This window comes from Accipiter gentilis, chromosome 5, assembly GCF_929443795.1.
Source record: "Accipiter gentilis chromosome 5, bAccGen1.1, whole genome shotgun sequence".
Taxonomy (NCBI): domain Eukaryota; kingdom Metazoa; phylum Chordata; class Aves; order Accipitriformes; family Accipitridae; genus Astur; species Astur gentilis.
Genome location: NC_064884.1, coordinates 4,049,292 through 4,073,170, shown reverse-complemented (window position 1 = coordinate 4,073,170; position 23,879 = coordinate 4,049,292). Strand labels below are relative to the sequence as shown.

Genomic DNA, 23,879 nt, shown 5'->3' with positions numbered 1-23,879 from the left:
GGAGGTGCTCATGAAGGTGCATTAGCTGCAATCCCTAGGAAAAGGGATTAGCCCTTCCACCAGGAAACCCACCACCTCCGGCTCCTCTGAGACCTGTCGCAGGATTTCCTGAACTCCTTCAGTCAGCTGTGCACGTGCTTGTGGTGAAACACCGGAATGCTTCCACTATTAGGTCTGCGTAAAGGTTGGGCAGGGGTCTGCGGGGGTAGCGAGAGCCCTGATCAGCCTGCCCTCAGTTTTGAGACATCTGAAGCACCGCAGAAGGAAGGCTGCCATCACCCCATCCTTCCCTGTGCTGGTGATTAATGCACTGTGTAACGCAGGCAGCCTGGCACACTCTTTTGTTTTTGTTGTTTCGCAAGCTATCAACAGCAGGATTTGCTCTCCTGAACCGCAAGAAATACAAATGATGGGTTTGTTTGTATTTAGCTAATTAGATGACTGGCTGAGCTGGTATCATGCGAGCTGGCAGTTCCTCTTGCTTAAAGCAGCCCCAGCTCTGTTAATTGTGGAAGTCATTCACATAAGCTGCATACTTCAGTGGAGCTGTTGTTACCCGTTCGCGTTGCAAGGTCTTGTATGGAAAGCTCAGCTCTCTAACGTATGTAAAACTTGCGGCACAAAGCTTTGGAAAACAGTTGAAGAGAGGACTGCTCACTCAGGCAAGTCTAAGAAATGAGTAATTATACGTATTGAAAAAAAAAAAAAAAAAAAAAAAGGAAAAGAAAGGGCAGGCATTGCACTTTAGACAAGAGTGGGTCCACAGAGACCAAGAAACACGAATCCTCCCCTGGTTTCTGAATGCTGCTGCTGCTTGACTTGGAAAAAACCCTCTCAGGTCTCCTGTGCTCTGCAAAAGTTGAGCAGTGGCAACGTCACACGTATACAACCTCTGCTGTACTCAGGGGGACAAGGCTGCAGCTCCTGGAAGGGCTCAGTGCCCTCCCAGGTTTCTGGCTTTCAGGCAAAGGCTCTGCTTTAGTCATGTGAAACATTTCACTACAAATTTAGTATTTTCCAGCAAAATACATAGAATAAACTGCATAACTTCTCCACTATTGTTCCAGAGCCTTTGCCAGTTGCAATAAACCTTCAATCACAATGCATGTGTGGGATTAAGTAACGCGAAGTCTGGGGAATTTTATTACCAAACTATAATTTGCCAAAAGTACAGCTTGAGGAAGCTACAAGTACTTGTGGGCTCCACCGGATTGCCAAAAACACGTTTATCCAAAGCAAACAGAGACTTACTTTTTTTTTTTTTTTTTTTTTTTTTTTTTGAGAATGTCAAAACAGGCACTTTCAACATTTACCAAACATTTTGGAAATGTGGCACTTGTTTCCAAAAGTCAACTGAAACCAAAGCAAGGCTTTCCAAAGGGTCAGGTCGCACCTGTGGGAAACCAACTGCTTTGTTTCAAGTCACAGCGAAAAAGGTTTTTGTTTATTCCAAGCTTCAGTACTTATGTTTGAGCCGGCTGGAAGGTTTTGTAGTTGAAATGAAAGCGGTCATTATTCTCAAAATAAGTATTGTGGCTACATCTCACTGTAGGGCAGGGAGAGATCCCATTTTCCTTGTTTAGGTAGGGTAGTACCATGACTTACTTGAGAGATCCCGTCCGACTCCGAGGGCGAGCCCGTCTTTAATCCACAGCACGATGCCATTATACTCGGGGATGGCGCACAGCAGCGTCACGGGCTGCCCAGCGATCACTACCTGGTCCTGGGGCTGCTGCGTGAAGGAGGATGCTTGACCTGGAGAGGGGAACAAGAGAGAAAGAGGAGGTTGTCAGTTCTCAGGCAGTTTTCCACATGATGCAGCGCCCTGGGAGGCAACAGCCCAAGATGTTCCTGCCACAGCGCAAACCTGGGGCTGAATTCTGCAGCTCTTAATTATGTGATTACTTATTACACCCTCATACACTCAGACAAAATTTTGCAACGCTTTTCCTCCCTGGGGAAAAAAAAATGATACAGCAAAGAGGTGCCAGGCATTTCCTCTAACTATTTTATTCCAAATCGCAGTGCGAGTGTTTTAGCCATCACGATCAACAGACAGAAAAGCAGCAGGACTGCAGGAAGCAATAATATTTTGTATTACACCTAATACAAGAGGACGTTGGTCCTCACCTTCTGAGTCTCACTCCCACCTTGCGTGCTCTCAGAAATCAGGATGCACAGTTAGGAAACTCCTAGAAAACACGCAGGAGAACAACCGACTGCTGCAGTCCTCTCTTCTTCCAGAGCGTAACCTACTGGTATTTGCTGGGAAGCAACAGCCCTGGCTTGGTGCTGCCTTTTGCCAAACTTTCATCATCAATCTCGCAAGCCATCCAACCCTAATGAGCCAACCTCTTTAAGCATGACACCTACCGCCTTGGTTGACACAGGTAGACTAAGCGTGGTGGTTTATCACCTCCCTCCTCACCTTTCCCCATTCTGAAAGCTGCAATAACATTTCAAAGCTCTTGGGTCATCTCCTGCCGAGGTGAGACGTCTCACACCTCAGGTGTGAGGTGAAGCTTCTCATTTTTCACAGAAAGTACTCTGATGCAGCATAACCTCTTTCACATCAGGGTTTGCCAAGCACTGGTATTATATTTTATTTTCACTCTTTGAAATACATCATCATTCTTTGGCTTTACCATCACCTAAAAACATTCAAAGTGTTAATTCCTTCCATTTTTTTCTTTCTAAAATGAGCACTCTGGTCTTCAATCAGGCAAGGTGGGAATCTGGGGTGCCCATACGGCACATGCCCACGGCTCAACAGAGATTGGGGCAGATGGCAGCACAGTGCCAGCTCACTCCCTTCTTTCTTGTCAAGAAAACAGTAAAAGCAAGAACAAATGCTGACAAATCACCCCTAAACCAAATATACCTCTCTGGGACATCTTGGAGAGATGGCTTGTTGTGCTACAAGCTAGCACATGTACACAGTGCCACAGTCTAATGCTGGAAGGTCCTAAAAGTAAAGTCATTTTAAGGCTGATCTACTGATATCTGGATACCTTGTGAGCATGGTTCTGTGTGTTAGTTATTTGTAGAGCATCTGAATAGCGCTATCGCTCTGCCAGCACTTAAAGTCTTGCCTTTACTCTGGATATAGGAGAGATGTGAAAAAGAGAGAAGTTGGGAGAAAGGCAGACTGACTGGATTACGACTTGCTCTACTACCTAAGGGGTTTTAAAGATCAGGAACCTTGCCGTGTGGGAATTATCGCCCTGCAAAAGGCACAGAATTAAAAGCCCACAGCCCTCAGCTGAATGTCAGTTCAATGCACAGAATCGTACCAGGCTGAAGAAGAAGTTTCTCTTTAAAATCAATGTGTTAAACCAGGACGGTTTCTATGTGAGCCACCCTAAATCAATTCAATCCTAATTTACATTAGCTCAATTTAATCATTGACTGATGATTAATCCTAAACCAAGGTTAAGTGTGACACAAGTTCTCGCAACTAAACTTGTTTCCAAATGAGTTGTTTGGCCTTGCCTACAAGGCAAAGCTACAAAAGCCCGATCGTTTTCTAACTCGTGCAGTTAAACTAATGTATGCCCCCATGTGAGCGCTTTTATTTCAATTTAATTTATTGTAGCTTAACTTAAACTTGCTCTTAGCCAGCTAAAGATGCACAGGGAAGAGCAGAGCTACCCTTTCTAGATTTCTACTAGTTTACATATGTCAGCTTAAAAAGCCCTGCCGAAATATTTGCAAATCTCCCTGCAGCACCCAGGCGCACCTTGAGCACTGCATTCCTGGGTATTTCAGAGGTCCTGGCTCTCCCAGGCACCCATGTATTTGCAAGGAAATCTGATTTTCATCACAGGTGCTCCAAAAGGCCACAGTGGTGGCTCTTGGTGCAGTCCTGCATGCACAACAGGACAGGTTTATTCCAGAGGAGATTCCAGCTCTTTCGGCTGGGAGAGACTCGCTGGAAGTCATGGTGGCCTTCGATGCCAGCAGAAACCCTTGCTATGCTGAATCAAGATTTAGAAATTCGGTTTCAAAGGGAATATTAATCAGCTCTGTATTTTATTCAGACCCATAAAGGACAAGTGCTACTTGGATACCAGGAAGAAGTGGGGATGAGAGAGAAAATTAGGAAAGGAAGTAGGAAAAAAAAAGTGAGCATTTTGCTTTGTTATTTTGTTTGGTGGGGCTTTTTTAGATATATTTTCCACTTGCTAACTATGTTTTCACGGCTCACTCTGTAATCTTGACAATTCTCAAGGCAAGCCAGGCAAGCGGGGACAGTGCTGGAACGCAGCAATAACCCCAAAAGATTGTTTTATCGGCAAGAATTATCAGGTTGTCAGCTGGGAGCTGCAAAAGTCATAATGAGAAAGCAGAAGCACAAAGTGGTGTCCATGCCCTCTGAAAATGTCCATTAAGCAGAGGCTTCATTTGGTAATTGCTGTTGGAAATGAAGCCCTTTTTAGGGTTGGTTTTTTTTTTTTTTTTTTGTTGCTGTTTCTTGATTTGTTTCTGAGAGCAGCTGATAGCCATGGAAAATCAGAGCAGAAACATGGCATATGCCTCCTGTCTTTCCCTTCCCTCTGTTTGTTCAGTGTGAAAAATTGTCACTTGAAACCATTTTTTCTGTCCAAGGCTCCATCTCAGCTACAAACAGCTCAGACGCAGTCACAGGAGAGACGGGGGTAAGGACCTTAAGAGCATTACCTGGCCCAGTCCCTGTTCCACAGCAGGATCATCTCTCCCTAAATCACAGATAAAAAAGAAGCAAAAAAATAAAAAAGTACTGAAGGTAGAGCTCAACTAGCTTTCAAATCAGCTTAAAGTCTGATTACTGGGTTTAACTGGGTTTGGAAGATCAGAAGCCCGTCCACGTTACAGCTTTCAGCTGTCTTATGTCTTAATGTCAAAGGAACAAGTAATTTGCAGGAAAGTTTTAAGGGAGATAAGATACTTGACAGAAAATAACTGAAAATGGGGAGATTGGGAGAGGGTGATTTACAAATGCAGGTGAGCAGTTTCAGTTACAAGAAAACGGGCTGAAACACGTCAGTTGGGTACTTTTTCCCTGAACGTTTACAACATTATTACAAAATGGTGCTTTGGTTTCAAAGCAGGGTGGTTTGACTCCAAGAACAAAACAAAACAAGCCCTTCAATGATCACACGAGATGCTGTCAGTCAACCAGAACTTTCCCATTCTCTCCCCTGCCACTAAATAGGGTATTAGCCAAAAAATAAATATTAATAAAAAAATATCCAGTTTTAACTATAGCCTAGGTTCCCAAATCCTTGCAGAGATTGGAGTTCAGACCACATGAGCCCAACCAAGAGTCCAGGCAAGGTGCCTGCACCAGCTATCAGCCATCCGCCATCTCCCTGTCACCTCCTACAGCACCCTCCTGCCGCACAAAGGGAACCCAGGTTCGGGTTTTGGGAAGCGTTCCTCTGCCCTGTGGCAGCAGTGGCAAACAACAAGGCCATGCAGGAACACGTACAAGTCCCTCCTGTGGACCCGAGTGTAGTCTTCTGTTACTTCCACACCCTGTTTTTCCTCTTTTCAAGTGTAAAGACTGGGCATGCTTTCAAAGAAAGAAATAACCCAGTTGATGCTTGGCCTCCTGCAAACTGGGAGCCACTCGGCACCGACTCTGCCCCCCCCAAGAGCATCCATGCAAGCATCTTCTGCTATTCATCCAGCAGAGAGTAGACACAGCAAGCAGAAGCAAATATTAGGACTCTGAATTCATTGTTGATTTTTTTTTTTTTTTTTTTAAAAAAGCAAATGGATATGTAAATGAGATACTAACCGTGCCTCTTGGCCACGTTCCAATGCGATGGCAAAGTCCTATCTGCACTCTCAAGCTGCCCTTCTGCTGAATACAGGTTGTCAGCTGCAGGTCGACCTGCTATTGTAGATGGGGGCTTAGGTGTCAGAGAAGGCGCAAGAGGCTCTTGATCTCGGACCCTCATCTTCTCCTAGCTGCTGGCTTTGCTCTGCTCCCTGAGGAGCTATTTACACTGCTAGACGACTGCGTGACCTGTTTTCTGGCCCTGCAATCTCCTGTCTTCCTGGAGAAAGTCTCTCTAAAACAAAAGCAGGGGGCACTTCTTGCGGCTATTGAAATCCTAAACGGCAAGAACAAAAATGGGAGAATAAAGGACCCACTGTGAACACTGAGCAGGCAATAACGCTAACCCTGCTTTCAAAAATCACAGGCAGGATCCTTATGAAGTTACAAGCATGTCATAAAAGCTTAAGAAAAAAAAGAGGAAAAAAGAGAGAACCACTTTAGAAGTCTTTATATTTCCTTAATGGATTTTGCACCTGTAGCTTCTGTTTTTCACTGTTTCTCTGTAATGTTGCCTTGTTCTTCCAAACAAAGGCTGAGACTCTGCTATGTTTGTGACTGCCAAGGGAAATGACGCCGCCAGCGCCATAGCATTCCTTTTCAGAGAAGTCCCAACACCCACGCACGGTGAGGAGGACCAAAAGTCCCATTTTACAACCCAGAAAACAGAGGGAGGCACCTACATGATGACGTTGCCACGGTCACGCAGGGCGTCTGCGACACAGCAGGGCCTTGAAGCTCCTTCCATCGCCAAAGCCTGAATTGGCGACTGGCTTTCTTAGCTCTCTGAAGACCGAAATCTGTTTGCACAAGTTTTTGCCTGAATTATTTCAGCTTGCAGCCTCCTGTGTAAAAACCAGCCTGCCTGCAGACAACTTGCTGCAAGAAGAGAAGAGGCAACCGGGAGCAGCAGATAGTTAAATTTTCATTACCCAAGAGAAGTGAGTATTGTAGTAAGAAGCAAGGGACTTACAGAGGGAACAATGACTCATTAGAAATGGAGACACCGTGGCTCCTTTTATGTAAGTGGAGCTTTGAATTTCCATTGTGTTCTGAAAAGAATTAGTCCTTTTTGTTGAGGAGAGGCTAGAAGTGGCAAAGGAGGACTATGAAGCTCCTCGTGAAAATATTACTGTTCAGAAATGAAAGGCCCGGTGATTAAGAGCAGTGGGACGTTCTCCTTGTGCCTCAACGCGGAGAGTTAATCCTTCCCTCTACTTGGAGCCAGCGTGACGCATGGTAGGAGGATGATCAAGGGGCTGCTCTGTGATAACCTAAGCCTACACACCACCCTAGAAGGGTCCCTCTTCAGACCAAGAGATTGCACCACCAAGAGCCCCGATGTAAAGTTACGGCATTTCAGCCCAGCTCAGGGTTGGGTTCTCGTTATGTGACGCCTGGAGATGGAGCCATCTCTTGACCAGAAGGGACTGGGGAGGGAGGGTAGAGATGGCTGCATGCCCACACTTTCCCCACAGACGAGATGCTTATCTCCACACTACCCCATGCAGCTTCTGCTATCAATCCCGTGACAAACGGGCTGGTTCTCAGCGCTCATTCAAATGGGTCCTCTTCTCCGAGCCAAGGACAACGGGCTCCCTGCATAAGGCCCACCGCACTTGAAAACACACGCCCTCATTGATTTTTAGATGACTAGGAAAAGCAAGCAGACAAAAGCGTTACATTATTTACAAAGCTCTCTGGAATTGTCAGTCACGGGGAAGCACAGCGCAAACAGGGAGAGCAGGGAAGAGCCGTGCAGGCAGCACAGCCGCTCATTACCTACCTGCCTGCCTCCCAATTACCTCCCTGGTGAGAGATGCCACCCAGACCAGCCTTGAGGTCGCATGCAAGCTCTGGCTGAGCACAGCACCCGTGGAGCAGAAAGGAAAGAGGCAGCCAAGTGTCCCCAGGGGCACAGCAAGGATTTCCCCAGAAAGGGCAAAGGCAAGCTTTTCTTGCACCTTCAGAGGAGAGAAAAACCTGTGGCTTCCCAGACAGAAGCACATGAATTGCACCAGCGATGCTGTCCACAGTAAGGAGACATGGAGCAGCGTCCCCAAGGGAGGGTCACTTGTTGGTGATGGCCAGAGCCATGTCAAGTACTTCCTTTCAGCTTCATGGAAGGAAAAAGAAAAGTAGCTTGAGTTCGTCCCTTGCATAAGCTTTCCTGTATTTTATTTTGTTTCCTTGGGGGCAGAAAAAAAATAAAAATCCATTTGAACAAAAATATCCATTTGGCCTTTTTTAGTTTGACTGCGTAAGTCCAGCTCACATGGCTTCTGTATGCTTGATGCTGCTGAATTATTCAATTTGAAAGAAAAAAAAAGCACAACACCCTTCAGTCAAGGAATGAATCAGCTATATGGAAAGGCAAGTGGCAGCGTACTTCTCACTGACCAGCTAGCTCTGTGACCCGGCATCGGATGCATCCCCTCTCCTAGTGCGAAGCAGGGAGCTGAGCTCGTATCTCGCTCACCCACTAACATAGAGGGAGATGGGACCCCCTTTTCCCTTGAAGCATCCCAACAAGCAAAGCCTGGCAGTCCCTAACAACTCCAGCCAGCTGTGCAGCTACAGAGGGGAAGAAGTGGGCTGCATTCAGGTGAAACTAAAGCCAAAATGATCCTGGGTGCAGGGACCACCCCAAGAAACACAGCATCAACAGCCAGAGCCGAGTTTAAGCTTGGCCTCTGCATAACCCTTTGCCTCCCAGCCACACACCAGCTCTGAGCCAGCCTGCGTAGCCTGTGCGCACGCCTGAGCTCGTCCTGCAGTGATGTCAGATATTTTCCTAATGCTGCTTAGAGAAGAAACATCAGCATCCCACTGTGTCCACTAAGTAGCTTCAAACAGGAGACAGGGAAATTTTGAATAAGATATTAGACCTTTTAGAAATCTTTTTGTCTATTAGTCACACAGGCAAGAGATCTGAACTATCGAGTATTCCACTTGCTTTGATACCCACATGAAATCCCAGCACTGCTTTCAAAGTCACTGTGAGTAGTTTGATCAGCCATGCAGAAAGGGCTTAAATGTCATCGTCTGCTCTGTTATTAGCTACCAATTGGGAAAGGTGTAAGAGTATACTTACCATGGGATATTTATTAGCAACCTCCTCCCAGCACCAGCTTTGAGAATTACCTCTTGTGAGATTAAATGCCTGTTCTCGGTAGCTCCACTGATAGAAAACAAACTAATGTACTGCACCATGGAATAAAAAAATAAGCTGTCCCCAAAAAGCAGCATTCAAGTGACCCTACGGACTGGTTTGCACTGAATATTCAGACGCTGAATGGATGGCTCCTGGCCGTTCTGCTTTAACAACCTCCTGTGTACCTGCTGCCCAGATAAAGCTGGGCTTGTAGGAAGCAGTGTTATCTTCTATTAGACAAGCTGACAGAGCCAGAAAAAAACCAACCCAACCCCAAACCAAAAAAAAAAAAACCAACCAGATGAGCTTTGGGGCACACAGGACTTTTCCTGGGCTGGAAATAGAAGCAGCAAACTGAATTAGGTGGTGTTTTGCCACAGGGGCCAGCACATGGGGGTTTGCTCTTGCAGCAGAGAAGCGGGTGAGGCTTCGCAGGGGTGGGGGGGCAGAAGAACTGAAGGGTCAGCGGCAGGTAAAGCTCGTTGCGTTACTAAAGCTAATGGCAGACAGAAGAGGTGCGCGTATTTCCCTGCACCCTGGGCAAGGGCCACAGCTTTGTCCCAACGCCTGGGCTGCTGCAGTTACCCCACGATCAGGGCCAAGGTGAGCTATAAGTTCTGAGCCTCCTGCCAAGGCAGCTTGGGGTACAGGGGTGATACCTGCTCTCGCTAGAAACAGGAGCAACAGCACCACAAGCTATTTCAAAGGCACTGGAAACCCTGGGCATGGTGCTGATCAGCATCCCTCGCTTGAGACAGGAGACGCTTCGCTCTTGTGAGCAGAGGGGGAAGAGATTTCCTCCCATTGATCCACCTGAAGGCCCCAGGTCCCACTGAAAATTGCCAATGACTCTAAGAAATATTTTGTTATCAGCGCTCCCGAGGAACCTGTCGCAGAATAATAAATTACCATTTGCTCTTCTGTCAAGGTGTAGCTGTCCTGGCACGGCTCCACAGCGGCCAGACTGACGGGCTCGCGAGGGAGCCGAGAGAAGAAGAGGGGATGCTTCAGTAACTCCAGCCGAGCCAGCTTTCTCTGTGGCAACTACAGATGCTTTTCCAATGCTAACTCTCGGTAGCTAACAAACAGCGCTCGCAAAGGGGTCGGCGGGTCCTCAGCTGCAGGAGCTTGCACAGACACTCCTGGGACCTAAACCCACCCGCTTTAGTCCACAAAGGAGGAAAAGGAGCATTTCCTTCTAAAATAACAGCTGATGCTCAAACTAGTGGGCAGCAGTCTGCCCCCTGCAAAGCCTCCCAGATAAAATCCCTAAGGGTTTTATCCCTTGTGACCTTCTGAAATCTCTCAGGTGATGCCCCACAGCCCTGGATTACATTCAACGCAGGTGCGTCCCCTTAGCCCACCCTTCATTCCCAGATCAGGGCTGCTCTTTTGAAATATAGTCCTATAAATCTCAGCTCATCTTTGAGTTAGAGGGCGCACAGGACACTCGTCCGTAGGAAAACGTGAAGGATGAATAATCCATTTCACAAACGATTTGGAGATTTCAAAGTCTGGCTCTGCTCCCAGGAAGAGCGGCAACTGGAAGTTGTGCAGTCTACAGGGTGGAAAATTAGACCAAAGAGCTCGCCTTGGGTCACACCATGTTTTACTTCCATCCTCGTTTTAAAAAAATCTGTTATAGCATGCTTTGAGTCACAGAGAAATCAAAATGAAGATTCATTTCAGAACAGAAAATGCAGGTATTTAATACTAAAACTACTGAAAGATTCTGTTCCTTCTCAAAATAATTTTGAGTTTAAGCAGTCTCACTACAGGTTGGTGAGACATTACACCCACTGTATAGATTGGAGAATTCATGCAGAGAGTGGCTAAACAAGTGTCTCTAGAGGACTTTGTTTCTAACTTTGCAGGTGCTTGAATTACTACCATGCAAGATGCCCTCCAACAGATACCTTCCCCAAATGAGAAACGCCTTGGTGGGGTGCCAAACCGCACGTATCGAGGTAGGAAAATGCAAGAACAAATCTTACTATTGCCCTGAAACATGCCCTGAGAGGCCAGTCTGCATGAAACATCGACCGTGTTGCTTCTGGGGCAGCTCCCAGCCAGCTTAGCTACGTGATATTACAGATACACCAAGACCTCGCCGATGCTGAGGACTCGCTCCAGCTCCCTGCTGTTTAGCTGAGCTGAGCAGCCGAGCAAGATTGCTTCAGGTTGTGTTGCATGAATTAGCAAGTCTGAAGATGAAGCGGAATGAGAATTAGCAGGTTTCTGCTGTAATTATTGTTTGTTTGGATTTTTCCAAGCGGAAATGATTGCAAATATGCACACTTTTTTTTTTTTACATGCAAGATTCGTATTTAAACAAATTATTCTGAAGAACAGCCTAAAGTTAAGCATACACAATACACACACACACACAAAAAAAGGTGGCAGGCAAAAGACAGGAGGACGTAACAGATGCTGAGATGAACAGGCAGGGAGCAGATCATCGGTTGAGCAGGAAACGTTTCGCACACGTGCTCATCCTCGTTACCTGAGGAAGGTGCTTAAAAACTCATGTACTTTTCTATCTATACACGAAGGCCTAATAAAAGCTGCCGTCCCCTGAAAACCATTGCTTCTATGGCATCCGCAGACCCAGGGAAATGCCTAGAAAATGCATTTATCCATTGCTCAGCCATCACAGAGGAGGCCAGACACCTGCACCATTGTCTATGACAACTGGCTCCTGCTTTTTGACTGGGTTTTACTCAATAAAGCCAAGAGCCATGAAAAATGAGAAGAATCATGAATTCAGTCAACATTTATAGCCCTGCAACTGCTTTATCAGCCCACATGCACCCTGGGGAGAAGCCACGGGGAAGTGGCTGTGCCTTACTGCTGCTAACAAACCCAGTGACTTCTCTGCTTTATTGCTGGAGAAGGGACCACGTCAGAAGGGGACTTAAATGTATTTAAACACAAGGCTTTGCTCTTTATTTTGTTACTAGCTCCTTCCCAATGGTCCCCACTGCAGAGTCAATGGCTTGCTTGTGCAAAACCCCAGTCCAAGAGAAGATTAGCACATTCCAGCCTGCTGAGTTAATTAGCAGGTAATGAGAGGTGCTCATCAATAAACCCAGCTGTTTCTGAACCCCCTCCTGGGTCGAGCCTCCATGCCTGCAGGACATAGGAAGCTTTCAGTCCAGTGACAAGCTCCACGTGGCTCACTTAAGAGCTGATGTGCTCTCACCCCAGAGCAGGCAAAGCCCTGACCCTACACAGGGAGGCAAAGCTCTGTGAGAGTTCGCACAACCAGCACAGCAACAAAACCCCTCTTCATTCAGGTTTTTGGGGGAGAGCTGGGGGAGGTGCTTTTCCATCTGGTTTGCTGGTAGATGATTCCTTGGCCAGGGTTAAGGGCAGGTAGTGTAAAGCTGGGAGTCAAAATGAAAGCAACCTAATTATTATAGCATTACACTTTCTTACAGCAGAAATATCTCTCCAAGGATTCCTGCCTCTTGAAACCTTATGACTCCACAGCTGGGGACAGAAACCCCCAAGGGAGGGGAAAAAAATAAAGACAAAAACCTAAAACCTCTTTTGCAGCTTCAAGCACAGCAAACTTCAAATGCAGGTCCCTTTTCAGGCTAAAATCCTGAGGAATGGGGATAGAAAAGTCCCCAAACTAGTAACAGCCACATATTTAGCCTGTGCCACCTACATTTCTGACTTGAGGAAAAGCTTCCTGCCTTTAGTGAGGCAGGAACATAACCTGTTTAAGGCTTTATAGAGAGACACATAACCATCATCATAATTTTTAAGAAGCAATGTGCAACACAGCGCCTTACGGACTCCTATAAATTACTTGGCACCCGGCTGCCAGCTCAGCCTAAGCTCGATATTGCCTGCAGTAATTATTTGGATCAAATGCAGTTTATCTGCTTCATATTTGTGTTTCTGTGCTCTCTGGTAACTTATAAATGTCATTGCAGTGTTTATTTGTTATAATGAAACTTAATGACGTTTGAAACCAATGGCTGCGGTTGTGGGCTGCAGGTTTGAAGTAATCTCTTCATCTCAGGAGCAGGAGGCCCAAAGATAACATTAAATTACCCTATAGGAAAGGAAGATGTATGCAGACAGATATTCAGGCCTGTGTATTATTCATTGGAGAGATGACTAGCAATGAGCCACAGTGCCTAAGGCTACGGACTCAAAGTATTGTCACCCAGCGAAGGCAAATGTTCCTGTCCAAGGGGAACTAGTTGTCAAGCCATAAGCCCAAATGCATCTCAATCTGTTTTATTAAACCTTCGAAGGCATGCCGGGGCGGCTCAGTGCAAGATGCTCCTGTGAAACGGCCGGCAGGGAAGAAACGAGGTGGGGCTGCAGTAAAACAAAGCAGAGCTGGGTAGGAGAGACCGGCTTTGTGAGGCTTCGAAAGGGGATGGGGAGTACAGAGCGGCAGCAGGGTGGCTTGGCAGCGGTGGTACCCCACCTCAGCCAGATGTCTGATGCTGAAGGCCATTCTCCTCCCATGCAAGGCCCAGAATAAACTTTTCTCGCCTTTGCTTCAGGCACTGCTCCTTGTCCTCTTCCTTCTTCTGAATAATTTCCTCCCTTGGTTTCTATTGCTGCGTGTATTTATAGACTCTGGTCGTGTCTCCCCTTGAGCCTCCTCCAGACTATATAAATTTACCTCCTCCAGTCTCTCCTCTTACAACCTGCTTTCTAATCCCTGGGCCGCTCCTGCCACCACAGTTAGTATTCTCCCTGGCTTTGCTCCACGCTCCCCAGGCTGCAGGGACCGGTGCCACACACAACACTCCGGTGCCAGTCACATCACAGCTCGCGTGGAGCTGCGCAATTACTGATGCCTTATTACCTTGGGATCTGCTGAAGCAAAATGCCCGTAGCAACAGCTAGGAACATCTTTCCCTAAGCTCCCTCCTTGCTGTCAAGGAGCACAGAGGTACCCAGGATAGTCAGCAACAAAAGCAGCTTTAACCCCAGCGCCTCTGGTTTTTGAGCTGCTTCCCTTAACGTGGGTACTGTATGGCCAGGCTGATGCTTCCACACCTCCCGGCCATCAAAGGCTCAGTACACCCTACTGCATTTCTCAGGAGTAAAGAAATAGCGTCACTAGCCCCTTCCCCACCAGGGCAGTGAGACTCTGAGGTCTACAGGGAACTGGACCCCAGCTACTAGTGCAGTGAAGTTCGGCTTTTTGTCTTCACCCGCTTCTCCTGCACAAGGTCAGATAGGTGTGGAAATGCCCTGTGCTGCATCTGTCCTCAGCAGCACAGCTTCTTCCTTCTGGCCCGAATCGAAGCAAAGGGAGAGATAGTCCTCCCGCGCTGCCATGAACCTGTCTGCCTCCCAAGGCTGTGGTACCAGCCAATCCCAAATCCCTAAACAACCCTGGGAACGCCAACGTCTAGCGTTTCAGCTGTTTCACGTGATTTTAGGAAAAGATTGCTTCTACCAAAACACTCCGAGGAGCAGCAGATGGAGTGCATCTGTCACTTGGCCATCTCTGTGCCCTGCCACAAGAGGCTCTCCCAGACAGTCGCCCTGGGGACGTGCAGCACAAGGAGGCGATTCCTGGAGAGGTCAAACACTACAAGCAAACACCTCTCAATGCATTATTCACCCACCTACAGGAAGGATAAAAAGCCTGGGTAACTTATTTGATTAACCTCATCTGACCATCTGGATTAAAACCAGAAGCTATTATTGGCAGACACGTTACCTGATGACAACTGACAGGAGAAATTAATCTTCATTACTTGCAATTCTTATGCAACCAGCCCCAGAGAACCTCCTGCAAGGACCTCACCAGGAGAGCTCATCCGAGACCCCATCTCCGAGCTCCTTAGTGTGGACAGGACCTCTGTGAGACAGCCTGCATTTCCAGCTGGAAGCACTGCGGATTAATGCACCCGCACACAGCTTCTCGCAGCACCCAGAGCCTCGGCAGAAGTCTCCCAACCACGAACCGACTGGATCTAACCTTGCTTAAAACCTCCGTGACATCGATTAATGAGAAGGAGAGGACTGTGCAGGGCCACCTGCAACGACCTTGCCTGCAAACCCTTGAAAAGGGAGTTAATTCTGGAATAATGCCTCGGCTCGGCGAGGAGGGGTTGCGGGCCCCGCCGTCTCCCAAGAAGCTATCGAAACAAACAAGTTGACAAATGAGGCTGCCTCTTAATGAAGCCGAAGCCAAAGTCGATACTCAGCCCTTCTATCAGGGCACAGATCAAAGATGGTCTCAAGGGCAAACGACCTTGGTGGGGGTGGGACAGCTGTCACTCGGAGGAGGGAAGGGATGGCACGGAAATGAAGAGGAGCAGCCTTGGAAACAGGGGGAGACAAGGGCAACTTGCAGAAGAAGAAAGGAAAAAAGATTTAGAAGAGGAGTAAAGCAGAAGACTGGGGGGAAGCCTTTCTTCCAGGCCTGATATACTCTTTCAGCAATCGAGTCTGGTTATTAAGATCCTGGTATTCTTTCCGTCCTCCACTATCACTGCAGCACTTCCAGAGCGACATCATTCTGACAAAAACATATTTCAGGTGTTTCCTCTGCAGAGGCTTTCCTTCTCCTCTCTACTCGAACTAACAAAAGACTGAAATGGGAAAGGATCGAGGTTCCCCCATCTATTTTAAAGTATTTGGGGTGTGTGTTAAAATTTCACCTTCAAGTTAGGTACGCTTGGGGAGATTTTCTGCTGTAGCAGACAGGGGCAGGGAGGGAAATAGGGGCAGGAAGGGAAGGAAAGAAGTAAAACACTCAGGTAGGAACAGTACAATGGATAAAGAGATATCTTCCACAAAAATAAATCAGCATCCTCACTATCAACAGACATTTGTAGATAGAGCCATTTGCGCAAGGGCCAGTTCTACAGCACCCTTGCTTCCATCAATGTCCACTGCGTCCTCCGAGCCACCGCTCTAGGACCGTCCCTTCCCAAACAGAGCAACCTTGTCCTCTTTTGAGGACAGTGCAAACTAGGACTCACCTGGGGCAGGCCAAGTCTGACCCCAGCCTCACCGCGGGCTGGCTGCGGACAACCCCCTTGCTGCTATTCCGTACCCCCACTTTGGCTGGTTTAGGGTGCAGGTTCCCGGGGTGGGGATCGCTTCCCTCCCCATTTGCACAGCACCTAGCCCAACATGGACTTCGTCCTCAGCTGAAGGCTTCTGCTGCCACATGAGTGAACACCCCCATACCTCCCTGCCACGTCACCTCCAGAAACCTCCACCAGCAACTCCGCTCCCCCTGCTTCTCTTTGAAAGCTCCTCGATTGAATGCTGGTCTAAGCTGATGGCAACAAAGACCTGGCATACTTATCTCCAGGTCAACCTAAATATTTCATTTAGCTTCTAAAGAAGTCAATTCCTTTCTCTCTCTCTCTCCCTTCCTTTATTTTAAATCTCAAAATGCATACCGTCTCTCATGAATATTGATGAGGATCATTAGTCACTGAACATTTCACTTCCCTTCTCTTTCCCCCGTCTATATAAAACCTTCCATCTTTGTTAAAGGGAAAAAAAGAAAATCCATCTGAAGTTATATCTCTGGATGTGTTTTAAGATTAGCCCCATTAATACAATTATAGATTAAGTAAATGCCTATGGGAGCAAATACTGGGCATAAAAGGATACGTATATACAGGCCCCAAGATTGCTGCTGCACTGGAGGTAACTGTTAAGGTTTGTGGTTTAAGTTCATTGCTTTGGGAAGGATCACAGTAGCAGCCCTGGAGTACTAAATAACCATTGCATTGGCGGCCCAGCCAAGGGGATTTTCACTCACGCTCCCCCTCAGACACGATTCCTACCTATCTTTCAGGTTTTTGACCACACCTGTTCCTTCTGTCTTCATCAACCTCAACCTGAAGGCTGCTAATGGACTTCAGTTTTATTTAATGAATACAGATGCCCGGGTTTGGCAAGATACACCAAATAGCTTGGGAAGAAAAAGAACGGGACTTGCAGCATTCAGCTCGATACTTTAAAAACAATATTTCACTATTTCCTTAGGGAAAGAATGGATTTTTTTAGAAGGGTTAAAAAAAAAAAAAGCCAGCCCAAACAAAGCAAAATACTTTGCTGGGTGTTTTGCAGCATCTTTCAGTCAAATCCAACAAAGTCCCACTTCACTGAGAAATGGGAATATGTTCCATTTTGTTGGCCTGGAACACAGAGTTTCTTTTGATTTGTCATTATAGCTGTGAAATCCAGCTGTCTTGCACTGCTCCTGTAAGAAAGGAGCTTCACCTTACAGGTTGGGACCGCAGAGCAGAGGTGACATTATGGGACCTAATGACACACAGGGAAACTAGCGGGGAGCAGAGCTACAAAACTATTTATTTAAGCCTTTTCATGGCATACTAAAGCCACAGGCTTTCTTGTGCATGTAACACCAGAAGGGTTCCTTCACAACCACCTTACTCAGCTCCCACCCCACAGCTTGGCTTTATATGGAAGTACTCTAGCCATAGCCACAGCAAGTTTCTACTCACAATTGCACAGTAGATTTACTTCTGCTGGCTTGAAAGCCATTTTAATAGCAAGCCTGGCTGTTTATCAATATAGAATGTGTGTCTCAGGGTGGGACTTAAAAGGCTGCAGTAGCTTTAATTGATCTTCTAAGCGACAATAACTTGGTACTACTGCTTCACTGGTCCAGTCTGTGAAGCTTCAACCCTGGCCGTGCCTGCAGAAAGCACGCATGTGTGTCTGCCTCCAGGAGAGGGAGGTTAGAGATCCAACCAGGCATAAATGAACCCCATGTTTCCTTGCAGCAGTGGGTAAGCCTGCAGTGCTTTGTGCAAAACAGCACTGCATTGCAATGCCTGTGTCCCACGAATCCCCCCAAAAAAGGCAGAAGAGATGCTCCTCCTTTCTCCAGCCTTGGGTAGGGATATACCGTCACCCTCCTGCCCCCTTCCTCAATCAAGGTCCGGATCATTTTCTTGGAAAAAATGACTTCCAGATACTTGGAGAGGCTAGAAGCTTCCACACAATCATGCCATCCTGTCCATGCCAGGAGGATTTATGGCATCATCAGAACCTGACTTGATGGCAGAGCCAGACCTGCATGTCCAGGTTCGGGTCTGGTGGACACCGTGTCAACAGTGTGACCTGTATTGCTAATGAAATACTGCCTGCCAGCAACCTCTCTGGCAGGGTCCCCATGGACACAGAGGGAGGAAAGCTAAATAACAGACCCCCAGGCTGCAGCAACAGCTCTGCAGAGAGGGGAAAATTATCAACAGATACACAAGCTTGAAGGTAAACTCTGAGGGTAGCCTGGAGGCAGCGCAGAGATGAGAAAACCAGAGTCACCATGCTCCCCCTGCCTCCTGATACACTTGAAAAATAAACCAGGCCAAACCCAGCAGAGACAGCAACACCAAAAGATGGTCAGCCAGCGTAAGGTGAACTACGTAACCTTATCTCTACCCTTTTTCCGGTGCATTTTACAGGACAAGTTTTTCCCCCAAGAGCTTGCTGCGTTCCTTAGGTGCGCATCCCATTTCAAATGTTGTTATGGACTCCAAGGGGCGTGCAAGGGCAACGGAATTCAAGTAGCCAGGATATTCTAAATCCCACCCTCAGTACTGATCCATGTTTATTAATGCCTAAGATTCTTGAAGTGTCTTTAGCAGGCCCTCCGGTCCCTGCAAAATGATGGTACACAGATTCCATGTGATCCCAGGTTCTGCCATACGCACCTGCAGGCTGAACAGCAAGAGAAGCAGCTCCTGAATTATCTCACGTCAGTACTTGGGGAGCGAGAAAGTATTGTATTCATTTGTTTAAGACCACGCAACAATAGCTTTCCACAGGGGACTGCTACTCAGATCAATACATAAAATTACACCCTTAGACCATTAACTACTACAACACCACCGATACCATAAAACTTGCAAGCTTTTTATCAGATTTATGACAGGCAGAGTTGCTCAGCCACACACTGCCACCGCTGTAGACAACTGGAACACTGAGGATGAAACCCCGCTCCCCATCTCCAAAGGAGCAGAGAGCAGCAGTAAGCTGGGGAGGAGTTTCCTATCCTGCCTGAATGGCAGAGCACACAGGATCCTTCCCTCAGCAGCATCCTTGTAAATGCGCGTGACTCACCAGTGAGGACCTGGCTCACAGCAGCCTACGCCTCTCCAGTGAGGTTCTGCATTTTACCTAGTTTTCTAGCTGACCCAACCCTGGCAAAGTCTCTTCTTGACACTAGACAAAAAGACAGCTTGTATGCTGTTTTTTCCTCAGGTTTCACTTACATCCCTGCCTTGTTTAGCTAACAGACATGCACAAAGCATCACAGAAATATCAATGAGGGCACTGCTGATAATGCATCTTTAACAACTTCTCCGGAGCTTGCTCCATCCACTCGCGTCTTCCTTCTCAAATGCCTTTGTCAGATAAAGAACAAAAGGCTCAATGCAGCTTATACAGGAGATGCCTTCCCTAATCAATTGTGATTGTGTCTTCACGGGGAGACACGAATGACAACGCTTGGGGTAAGGCAAGCTTCCCTATCACAGAGCTGCCAAGCCCTGGAGGAGACAGCACCTTTATTGGCAATGACAGCAGAGTTAGCAATGCAAAGTTCGCACAGCATCCCGTGGGGAGCTTTGGTGATCAGCTAATAACGGACCCATCGCTACACTGGATCCCAGTTGATTTTGTACCAGGGATCCTGTGGCTTTGAGTAAAGCTTTGCAGAAATCCCATGCCCAGGTTGCAGACTGATGCAAAGCCTCAGAGGGCAAACTGTAAGAAGACGCTGGGATGCTCAAGAAGATGCTCAAGTTGCTTATGGGCTGTTGAGATCCACTGCTAAAGCAAGCTGAGCAGAGCCAATGCTGCTTGAGCTAAAGCAAGTAACATGTTACAGGTCTGGTCCCAAAGAACAGACACTTTCCACTACGGGGCCAGAGAACTGAGTGGAGTTTGAGCTTCTCCAGCAGCACGGGCTCCATCCAAGCAGCACAGAGGCTGTGGGCATCTGGTAGAGGAAAAAGGTCACTTTTTTACAGGGAAAAGAGGGGCTGGCTCCGATTAAGCCTTGAGACTGAGGAAGATTCACGCTCTGCCTGTGCTGCTGCAGATGTAAAAGTCACTTGCAAGATCCACATTAAGTGTCCCCATAAATCCAAGCAATTCTGAAGCAGCAACTGCCTTGCTGGGCTGCTAACGGGTGGCACGAATACGTCACTGCGTCTCAGTGCCACACTCTAATAGGACGTTTTCCTGGCAGGAAGCATTCACTGAACCTGCTTTGAACTACAGCAGGCAGCAGAAGGGGCGTTCAAGCAGAGAGACATTTGGAGAAGAGACACAGCCAGCTTCTCTGAACAAGCCATTTTTCCCCAAAACAGCAGGGACACCATCCCAGAGTCCCAGCTGGTTTCTCTCCAGGCAGTAAGACAGGGCCTGACAGAGAGAGAAGCCTTGAATCAGGGTGTTGTAGAAAGGATGCTCAGCCTTCGGAGGGAAAGGCACAGAGTCCCTCTGTTCTCCACTGAAGGAGCGGGAGGGCACGGTGGGACTGAACTGGGCACACATCTGTCTAGAGCCCAAAGAAGAGCAATGCATCCAGCTTCCGTGCCTACCAGAATATCCAGGGCTTCGATATTTAGGACATGTTTTAAAGCTTAAACTCCATTTTGGGTTTAAATCCATTTCCTTTCCTCCTCTGCTCTCTGTCCTTGGTATTGGATTTTACCCATCTTGGCATTGCTGCCACAGCACTGCAGCACCAAGCTAACCTAAATGCTCCCTCCTGCAGCAGAAAGCAGCTGCAAAAGCACCCGCAGCCTTCGTTCTTGCAAGAGCTGCAGATTCCCTTTGAGAAGCTATTAAGAAGCAGTCGAATAGAGCAACCTTTCATCGACAAGTCACTCGGCCCTTTAAATGATCTCCAAATAGTGGTTTCTTTTTATTGCTTTCTGCAGTTTAACTGCCTTGATTTCAAGTTACTTTGGCTTATGATAAACTCCAGATCTATAACGCTTCTATTCTCTCCCTCTTTGGTCTCCCTCACCCAATTCTTCTTTATGTTTTTATTAAAAAAAGATCCAGGAAAACAGATAGCAGATTAAAAGGGAAACAAATTGAAATGGGTCAAATGTATCTTGCTTAGATGACAGCCACCCCATTAGATACTTTTAAACAGGACAAATAATCTGTTCAGAAGCACAAGTGGGCTTTTACATTTATTCTAAATTACAAACCAAATGACTGCAGCCTCAAATGGAAGCACTGGCTAATTGCACTAATATCTCACTAATTCCAGCACCAAGGAATGGGGGAAAAACTAACGATTTTCACCATTTTACCAATTATTCAATTTAGACCAAGGTACATTATGCAAACCCTGGGTTGAGCTTCCTCTCCATTTTGTGATCTATGACAAGGACTGGAATTCCAATTATTAATAATGGAGGAGCTATAATTATTCTAAGGATGGGTACGAGATAATTATAAGCCATAAAAACAGCTTTCATATGCATACACAATTCGCTTGCCCACATCTAGCAGAACCAAAACCTATCTGCAGACTAGAGATATGCTCAAGTTAAAGACAAAAAAACCCCATCCGGAGCTACACTGCTTGCAGTTCACAAGCACAAAGCCACAGCTGGTAACACAAGCCAGAAACAGGCAGCTGCCCAGTTCTGCCAGGCAGGCAGGGGCCGATCCAAATCATCCTACTAGTTGCAGCCTGTGAGGGCTGCACGGATGCACAAGCCATCACAAGGAGAGCAGGCTGGTGGCTCTCCTTCAGTTCAGGCCACCATCGTCACTGCCTCTCTGGACCAACCCTGACCTGTGGCCCACGTTGGAGGTATGTGGATGAATCTCACCCTTTTGGGATCTTCATCTTCCTCCAACAAGAGACATCAGAGCTTTGCATTAGTCCCAGTGCCTTTAAATAAGATCCCGAACCTTCTGAACAAAAGAGTCAAGGTGAGATTTGCAGCTCAGATTGCAACACTTTCACGTTCTCATCATCTACACTCCCAAAATTCAAGGGTTGTCTTATGCTGACCAACAGCCCCACACAGCCTTTAGAGAAAAATCTTCCACCTTGGATTCAGACAGAAATCCGAACAGATTTCTACAGTCATTACCCAGCAAATATGATTTGCCAAGCACCACCCTCTTCCAATTAAACACAGAGCAGCGCTTGTTGCTACGTGGAGCTGCAGCTCTGTGGTAATGGCTGCTGGTATTGCTGTGCTTTGTATAGTGAACGGAGACACCTTGAATGCAGAAAACTACAGAGACTGGGTTCTGCTTCCAGCCCAAACGGAGGGCGGCTGCTGCCAGAGATAACTCTGGCACAAACCCCTCTCCTGGCACGCCAGTCAGCGTTTGCATCTAGAGCGGCCGATACCAAGGAGATTGCCTGCAGATTAAGGTACAGATTTTAGCCTCGTGCCTGTCCCTAACCGGTGATGAGGATGCGAGCAAAGCAGAAAGCCGGGCTGTAAGCCAAGCTTATAACCCTTAGCTGGTCCAGGAGGAGGAGGATGCAACGAGTCCGTCTTCTGTCCCTTTTCCCAACCATGCCTGCTTTCACCACCTTGGACACGAGGATGAAGCCCACCCTTCCCCTCCACGCAGTGACAAAGCCAAGCGTTGGGTCCGCCCTGCAGAGATGCCACCTGCCCACTGGGTGTGAGGACACGAGAGCCAGCGAAGTGTGTGGAAAGGGAGGCGAGAGGAAGGAAGGGAGCTGCCCTGCCCCGCTACCCTGCACGCGGGGAGATGGTTGTAGGCACCTTCCAGCAGCCGACGGCTGGTGGGAACAGGTGGTGAAGGAGAAGGCTGACACCTCTCAGCGCTTAATTGTTCCCGTTAGTAGCTTTATGAATGGCAGCCAAAAAGTGCCATAATTGCTGCAGTGACGCTTGCTAATGACTCGAGTTAGATCTGGCAAGAAGTCAAAGGCAGGAGAGAAGAAGAAAAATAGCAGGACTGACATCTGTATACCTGCCTTTGACCACTGCAGAGGAGAGCAGCGGAAGTCCAGCTGGGGACCTGCAGCGATGGAGAGGCAGGGACCAAGCACGATAGGTGAGCAGGGTGAGATTTTACAGAACACCTCTTGCCTTCCCTTGGGAAGGGAAGAGAACTGAATGTGAACGGGAAGAGCGAGTAGAAAAACAAGCCCCAGTTTTCAGGTTAGTTCAAGATCCTTGTTCTTGGGGGACTAAGGTGACCACCTCATAGATACCATCTTCCTACTCCAAAAATCACCTCAAACCAGGGCAGCACAAGCCCTGGGGAAAGCAGGGTAACTCAGCTCGCCGCCAGCCTAAGCATCACCTCTGTTGCACGGCACATGCCTTGGGACGTTCAGTCCACGAGCCGTGGCTCCCGCTGAATGACCGCTGTGGCCAGGGGAGAGTTGTTCCTGAAGAGGAATCCAGCCCCTCGTGAGCAAACAGCATGCTCCTCCTGATTATGTATCTGTTTCTGAATGTTAACAAACAGTCGGCAGCATCTGATTGAGTGGGTTATTAGCAGAACGAAGACAGATGGTGGGGGATTAACTCTAAAGCATCTTTATTGCAAGGCCGTCATTACAGACAGCTCTACCTCTCTCTCCCTCTGTCTACAACTGTCACCAGCTTAATTTCACCCTACAACTCACAGCCACACACCAAACAGCAAACCCAGCACGCAGACAAGGCAATCGTCAATCACGGCAAAGGGATAAGCGTATAGCAGCTATGCTGGAGCAGTGCCTTCTCGCTCCCCAGCCCCAGTGAGCAGTGGATCTCAACAGCCCATAAGCAACTTGAGCATCTTCTTGAGCATCCCAGCGTCTTCTTACAGTTTGCCCTCTGAGGCTTTGCATCAGTCTGCAACCTGGGCATGGGATTTCTGCAAAGGCCTCCATCCAAGTCTTGT

The 23,879-nt window shown here is 47.5% G+C and overlaps 1 protein-coding gene across 7 annotated transcripts in view; it reads right to left on the bottom strand.

The window, feature by feature from the left end:
* Positions 1–23,879, bottom strand: part of KIRREL3 (kirre like nephrin family adhesion molecule 3) — a 340,739-nt gene that overhangs the window by 97,758 nt on the left and 219,102 nt on the right. For 5 of the 7 annotated variants that reach the window (XM_049800735.1, XM_049800737.1, XM_049800738.1 and 2 more), the window contains one exon: positions 1,606–1,755. In XM_049800735.1, the coding sequence (XP_049656692.1) occupies positions 1,606–1,755 (150 nt within the window). Of the gene's footprint in view, positions 1–1,605; positions 1,756–5,782; positions 6,027–23,879 lie in introns of those variants that run through there. The other 2 variants (XM_049800734.1, XM_049800736.1) reach the window with 1 other exon arrangement.